Source organism: Bactrocera latifrons, unplaced genomic scaffold, assembly GCF_001853355.1.
Source record: "Bactrocera latifrons isolate USDA-ARS-PBARC rearing strain unplaced genomic scaffold, ASM185335v1 scaffold_28, whole genome shotgun sequence".
Taxonomy (NCBI): Eukaryota; Metazoa; Arthropoda; class Insecta; order Diptera; family Tephritidae; genus Bactrocera; species Bactrocera latifrons.
In genome coordinates, this window is record NW_017536407.1 from 606,474 (window position 1) to 613,813 (window position 7,340).

Genomic DNA, 7,340 nt, shown 5'->3' on the forward strand with positions numbered 1-7,340 from the left:
AATTGATGCCCAAATCATATTAAAATTATGGAGGGAAGAATTCTCCAGCTTGCTGAATGGCAGTGAAAGCATAACATCATTAGACGTTCCATTGCCCGACCATGAAGAAATTCGAATAGCAATAACCTGTCTGAAGAACAATTAACAAGCGGGCACGTTGGCGAAGATCTGTTAAGGAACATGCATCAGCTAAAAGAACTCTCGGCTATAGCCGCGAAAGCAGTGTCTACGTCAGTAAAGAAGGTGATAAGCCCGAGACAATCGACGCCTTGGAAGAGAATATTGAGGGGGTTATTGCCGAAATACGACCCCACTTGCTCCAAAAAAATGGTCGAAAATTTTACCTCCCCGCTGGAACTGTTCGAGCCACTCGCATCAAACCCTTAAAAATCATTTAGACGTCACATACTATAACGCTATATCCATAACCAAAATCAAATTGATAAGTATGGCCATGACGTTATCACCAATTGGAATCAGTGCTGCTCGTATAGCTATGGCAGCTATAATTGAACCTTTATCTTTATAATAGAGCTAAATATTTATATGCGTAAAAGAAACACCCTTTATATACATTTTTCAATTCAAATTTTAAGGAATTTTGCATACACAGTCATAAAACTAAATACAAATACATGCATCACATATATATATAAACATGAGTGGATGGAAATCTATTCACAGCGCACGCTTGCTCTCAATTTTACCTGATCTGAATTTCCATTAAAACGCCGTGGAAGCTGAAACAGTAACACCCACAAATGCATTCAACTGACAACAACCAAAGAAAAATACAAACAAACATATGTAAATGAAATAGTACAGCAGAGGCGTGAGCTACCATACGCGACGTATGTAGATACTAAAGGTCAACTAGAGTTGTGGGTAAGATTTGACTTTTGCAAATATTTTGCTAGCATTTTCATGCGCTTAGACGCTTATTTGTCATGATTAAATCCATTACCAGGGATAATCGCATTAAAATGTAACAACGAAAGGTCGGTCTATTGAACAACATTCAACTAAATAAAGGAATAACTTGCATGTTGGTGTTGCTCGAGCCACGATGGGCTTTCCACCTCCGCCCACCTACAAAACAAGCAGCAAATATTTTAATATACATACATATTTTAGTTTATTAGTTTTTTGTCTCGATGCTTGTGTTTGGTGTTTGACAGTAGCGCAGACACAGTTTCTCTTCCAGGTGAAAAGAATTGTTTCCACCCTGTAGCGCAACGAATGTGATTAACCCTTCTGAGTGTGTGTACGCGGGTGTGCATGCACGGCTAGCTCGCACTATTTCTTAACAAACAGTTAGCACAACCACAGCATAAATATCTACATTCATTTGTACATGCATTCGTTTATATACACTTATAGTGGATGACACCATGGCGAAAGACACTTTTAATTGCTGGCATTATATGTTTGTGGGTCAAGTTTTACCTCTGTCTATTTGTCGGCCTACCCGTGTCCAGTTGGTTTTTATTGGAAGATCAGTCAGTGGGAAATTCATGCATACTATACATTTATGGTATATATGTACATGTGGTAGGTGGAAATACATATCTTTCATGCCATTCAGTAACAATTTACCACAAGCATTTTTAAGTTCATATTGAAATGTGTATCTACACGCATACACAAGCATATGAGTGAGTTTCGAAGTACTTGTCAATTTTTGTCGGTGTTCCCCAATTTACAGCATGTGTTTGGTAGCCATATTCAGGTGTAGGTAGGTGCGCAAATATACTCGTATGTACATATAATATGTATTCATATGTGTTGATCTAACTGGTCATAAAGGTTTGTAATAATGGCCTGGTTGGCCGTAAGATATGACAAATTAAACGGTTTGTTGCCTTTTGTATGAGTTTTAGGCGCTTTGTTATGACGGAGAAATGTTTGCACAACAACAAAAGTTGCATACATACTATACACAAAGTTTCTAGTGGTATTTGTTTCAAACAGAGATTTTGAGACTCTCTTTCTGTGGGGTATTCCCTGAAAAGGGTATATTACCATGGCGAGATGCTTGTAAAACTCAAAAGAAACATGAAAGACCCTATAAAGCTATTTTTCAAGAAATTTTACGTGGATTATTGCTTAAGACAATGGTGGAATCTACAATGCAAATTGTACAGATCGGGTCACTATAGCATATAGCAGTCGTACAAACTGAACGGTCGGAATCAAGTGCTTGTATGAAAAACTTTTTCGTTTGAAGAGATATCTTCACCAAATTAGGCGTTGGTTATTGTCCAAGGCTACGGTGCAAGAAATGTCGACCACCTATTTATCCGGCCTTAACAGTAGACAATTTGCAAAAACGTTCAAAAGTGCGGTAAACAAAAACATCCTCGAAATATTAAGTACAAGTTTTTTAAGAGGCTCATAATTTTCAAATGTAAAGCAATTATCTCAATACGATTTATTTAGCTTTCCAATCCATTGTTAAAAAGCAAAGACAAACACTGAACTGAGTATTATACTTTTGTATATGGGTAGAGACTGCATACAAATTATAATAAAAAATAACGGCACTTTTTTTGTGAGTTTGATAATCGATAAAATCAAATCAATGCTTGATTGATTGACAGAAATAAATCTTTTGTCAAAAGCTTATTATTAAACGATTTTGCATATGTATAAAGACAATGTATGTATATTTATTGTACTTACTTTGAGAAGAAATCTATTTTCAAATTGTTCTTGAAATCCATAAGGTTTGAAAGCCATGTTATCCATTTATAGGTTAACAAGATGAGTCTCTGTAAGCTCTGAGGACAAATTAAAGACCTTTAAAAATTTAATAAACACTGAAAATTTTAGACACTCGACACTGCACTTCAAACACATTTAAGAGCTTTTAGAATTCAATAAACACTGAAAATTTGAAACACTAGTACACTGCACTTCAAACTATTGCATACGTACGTATGCTTCTTGAAATTTCACTGCCCCCTTGTTTTTGCATGCATCCTACATGTGTATGCATGTCGCCGGTAGACCTAGTCCAAAATTTAATGCAAGCTATGTAATCATTCAAAAGGTACCGCAATAACTTATATGTGCTTAAAGATCTTAATCACAACTTAATATTTACTTTACAAATGATATTCTCTTAATTTAAGACTTCCAAACACTTAACAAAGTCAAAACCACACACAGAGGAATGTCGAAATTTTTATTTCACACATTACACTGTTTTACTGGATTTACTTTTTAGCACTTTCAATACTATATCGAACTTTAAGTGATTATTTTTACCAATTTATTTAAAATTTTACAAAACAAAATAATAATTGCACAGAACAGTCGAAGCTTTACTAACCTCTTTTGCAAATTGTCAAAAGTAATAGAGGAGGAAGCAAAAATATGAAATTCTTTCAATCTACACTGAACTTCAAATTGTTGTTAGTGTATGCTTGTTGCTTTGAATTTCACTTCCTCCATCTCTATACTCATACACATGCTTAGAAATATTTTGATGCACGTTATTTAAATATTGAAAATATCACACAATAGCTTAATAAATTTTTTACTTTTAATATATACAAAGTGATCAAATATTACACTATCACATATGAAATTTGATTATTTAAAGCTATTCACACACTTCAAGATGTTGAGTATCAGCGAAGGGAGAGCGTTGTTCATTAAACACAATTTATACACAAAATCATAATCTATATTATTGAATGTATGCATTTGCAGTTAGACAATTACATTGTAGTTATTTAAATGATTTTCTATTATATCGTTTCTGCAAATTATACAAATTGAAATTAATGACTCTACTTAACGATCAAAGCCTTTTCTAACCTCTTTTACAAACTGTCAAAAATGGAGAAGGAGGAAAATGTCAAAATTGAGAGAGAGGAAATCCACATTCTATATTCACAAAAGCTTTAAAATTTTTTGATTAAAGAAACAGTGAATTTTATTAAAACAATATACATACGAATTAAAGTAATATAATACAAAAATGTTTTAAATTCTATTTACGGGCAACGAAACAACCGTGATGCCAGAGATTGCGAAATTCGAATTGAATATTTAAAACGCAGTATTTTACGGCACATGCTAATATTTTTTATAGTTTTGTTATAAAACTTGTATTCTGGCAGCATCACTTACCCAGATGAGCAGCGAACAGCAGACGTGACGTGAAGTGTAATTTTGTGCAATTATTACGCACACATATTTCATTTTCATAAATTTTTAAATTAATAATTACAAAACGGCTTGTGCTAAGTTAACGAAAAAGCCATTTACTAAAAACAACGATTTTTTGTGAGTGATAAATCTTAAACTTCCTTAGTAAAATGTCTGAGAACAAACAAAATGACAAAAAGGAATTGGATGAGCTGCTTGACAGTAAGTCCAATGTGCACGCCCATATCAACATGGGTCTACTATATTATATAATGTGAATGAAAGTTAATACTACTTTAACACTGTGTACTTATTTATAGATGCCCTGCAAGATTTCGATAAGAAAAGCTCATCGGGTAGTACGGTAGATGCAGATAATAGTTTGACCACGAATGGATCAGCCGCCGGTAGTGCCGCAGATGCCGGAACTGCAGCCGATCCAGATGCATTTTTTATGTAAGCATAGTAGTTATATAAAAAATGTATATTTTACTTTTTCAATGCAGTGAACAGGCAAATGTATTAGCTGAACGCATGCAGACTCTTTTTGGTGGTCCCAATACCCCGAGTGGTGAGTTACCACCAATGCCGCAAGATCCGGATCAAATTTTAGCCGGCTTCAAGAAAATGGCCGAGGCAGCGGCTATGACCTTACAAGGGGAAAATCCAGCAACTGATGAAGATGTGGCCAAATATTCAGATAGCATAGCACAAGCTCTAAAGGTGTGTATACGATGAAGTTAGTGGGTTTTGTACTAATTATACACATCTGTTTTTTTGCATGTTTTTATAGGGCCTACAAGAAGGTTCGGAAAATCTCAGCGCACCTGTTTCGGAGAATGATGTTGCTAACATGTTTAGCGGACTTAATTTAGAAAATGTTAGTATTGCTACAACTTTTACATAAAAGAGAGATTTCACAAGAATTTATTAAATTGCACAGCCCGGTGAAGGTGACAACAATATGTTCCTGCCATTTATGGAAGGCATGATGCAAAGTTTGCTGAGTGCTGAGATTTTGTTACCAAGCATAAAGGAGTTGGTGGAAAAGTATCCCAAATACTTTGAACAACATGGTGACAAAATTAGTGCTGAAGATAGGGAACGGTATGCTTTTATTCTATAATCATTCTTACAAATTAATACGAACTATACTTTATATTCTTCAGATATGAGAAACAATTGGAGCTCTATAAAGTTCTTGAGAAACAATTAGAAGCAGAGAAACCAGACGATTCTGCAACAGTTAAGCGTGAAAAGTTCAAGGCTGTGTTGGATCATATGCGCAGATTGCAAGAATTCGGAAACCCGCCTGAAGAAATTTTGGCCGAAACAGCTGGTGATCTCCCTATGTTAGACCCCAACTTAGCTGGTGCAGCAGGTGCTGGAGCGAATCCCCAGTGTCCCATGATGTAACGTGTACATTATAATGTAGACATTGAGTTGAAAACACATTTTAGAATGTGACAAAGCAGCAACTCTGATATCTAATATTAGTATTTAGAAATTTGTTTTACAATATTATTTTAGTTATCGTTTTTTGTGCAAAGACGTAATTCTTTGTATTCTATGTTCATTTCACATTAATTTGTTGAAATCATTTTGGGTGTGTAATATGAAATACCACAACATTTGTTTTAATGTTTTTGAATGAAAAATTAACTCCTAATTAATAAACAACAAATGTTTTGATAAAAAACAAATCATTAAACTTTTGAATAAAACTGACATTTACATTTTATACATTTATTTAAATATTTTTTCAACAAAATTTTAACTGTTAAAAAAAAATTTTACAAGAAGAAACGACGACGAGAAGCCTCCATAGCGTGCCGTTTGTTTGTAATTATCCAAGAATAATCACCTGTTTTACTGTCGAACAAACCTTCCTGTAATGAACGTAATTTCAATGTGAATCGTGGTCCCATCTCACGTAAGTTTACCCTTTTGCCCTCTTTTGTGAATTCATAACGGTGGTGACGGAAAAATATGTAATCACGTTGATTGTGGAAAGTGACTGCACGTCGCCCTTTAAACTCAGGATCGTGGTGGAAAAGTGCACCTAGCATACGACCGACGGTTAGACCGAGTCTTGTAGTAAAGTTTGTCAGTATTACTTCAGGTCGATGTTTTGTTATCTCTTTATGATCACGCTTGATATCTGATGTTAGTTGAACATTGGACAATTTAAAATGTGCCGTAGGACCGTTGGGAAGATGTATTACAAGTAATCCATTTGGTTTACGGCGATCTTCGTTAACAATTACTACATCTGTGTATTCTTCGCGAATAGCACTTTTACATATATTTTTAACCGACGATCTATTTCGTATTTTTACTAACGCATTTGGAAATATACGACTTAATTCAAGTCCAAACTTACGAGTTTTCGTTACGGGATTATCGGCAAAAGTAATCAACACTTTTGGCTCGTAACTACGTTCAAAGTAAGAACTGAAGTCGTCCATTTGTAGTTCTCTACGTAGCTCTTCATTATCGGAATCATTCAAGTTAGCTACTGTTGTCTGATCTTTTTCACGCAAACTTTCTATTGTATGCCCGGGATTTGCAGGTAAGCCAGCTTTCCGACGTGCACGTCTTTCTTGCATTTTTTGTTTGTGTTTCTCCTTTTTCATTTTTTTAAACAGTGCCATACGTTGATCTTTGTTCTTCATAAACGCCAAAGGATTGATAACGGGCATGCGAACCTCTGGTTCGGCGTCTTCATCATCGCTCTTCTCGTCACCATCATCATCGTTATTGTCATCATCACCGTCACTGCCTTTGTCCGATTCATTGTTTTCGCCCTGCGTAGATTTATTTTTACTCCCGTCCTCATCCTCGTCTTCGCCCATGTCTGCATCTTCATCTTCACTGCTGTCACTGTCCTCATTGGTGTTAGCTTTAGTTGATTTAGATGTTGTTGTCTTTTTGGCATTGCTGGTAGTTGGAAGTTCATTTTCGACGCTTGAATCCACGTCTTCCTGTTCTTCTATTGTTTTTGGTTCATCTGCGTCAAAACTGGAATCACTGTCGGACTCTACAGGCTTATTTGGTGTCTTCTTTTTCATATTTATTTTATATTTCAAATACTTTATTGAGAGAATTTAATTAGAAACTAGCGGCACGTGCGTGGAAATGTAAACTATCCTATACATCTTCTTCCCCTTTGCATATTCACA

General features: G+C 35.2%; 3 protein-coding genes across 4 annotated transcripts in view; 1 reads left to right on the forward strand and 2 right to left on the reverse strand.

The window, feature by feature from the left end:
- Positions 1-3,761, reverse strand: part of LOC108970094 (epidermal retinol dehydrogenase 2) — a 58,112-nt gene extending 54,351 nt beyond the window's left edge. Inside the window, exons 1-2 of one of the 2 annotated variants that reach the window (XM_018935243.1) lie at positions 3,335-3,759; positions 2,683-3,011 (exon numbers count right to left, since the gene is read on the reverse strand). The gene's annotated coding sequence lies outside the window, so the exon portion shown is untranslated. Of the gene's footprint in view, positions 1-2,682; positions 3,012-3,334 lie in introns of both variants that reach the window. The other variant, XM_018935238.1, reaches the window with a different exon arrangement.
- A 358-nt stretch (positions 3,762-4,119) lies between these two features.
- On the forward strand, positions 4,120-5,861 carry LOC108970043 (peroxisomal biogenesis factor 19). The gene is made up of 6 exons (XM_018935146.1): positions 4,120-4,380; positions 4,479-4,614; positions 4,665-4,881; positions 4,952-5,038; positions 5,102-5,265; positions 5,328-5,861. The coding sequence occupies exons 1-6, from the start codon at positions 4,329-4,331 to the stop codon at positions 5,572-5,574; spliced, it is 903 nt and encodes a 300-aa protein (XP_018790691.1). The 5' UTR covers positions 4,120-4,328; the 3' UTR covers positions 5,575-5,861.
- A 27-nt stretch (positions 5,862-5,888) lies between these two features.
- LOC108970044 (probable ribosome production factor 1) lies at positions 5,889-7,340 on the reverse strand. The gene has a single exon (XM_018935147.1). The coding sequence runs from the start codon at positions 7,227-7,229 to the stop codon at positions 5,952-5,954; it is 1,278 nt and encodes a 425-aa protein (XP_018790692.1). The 5' UTR covers positions 7,230-7,340; the 3' UTR covers positions 5,889-5,951.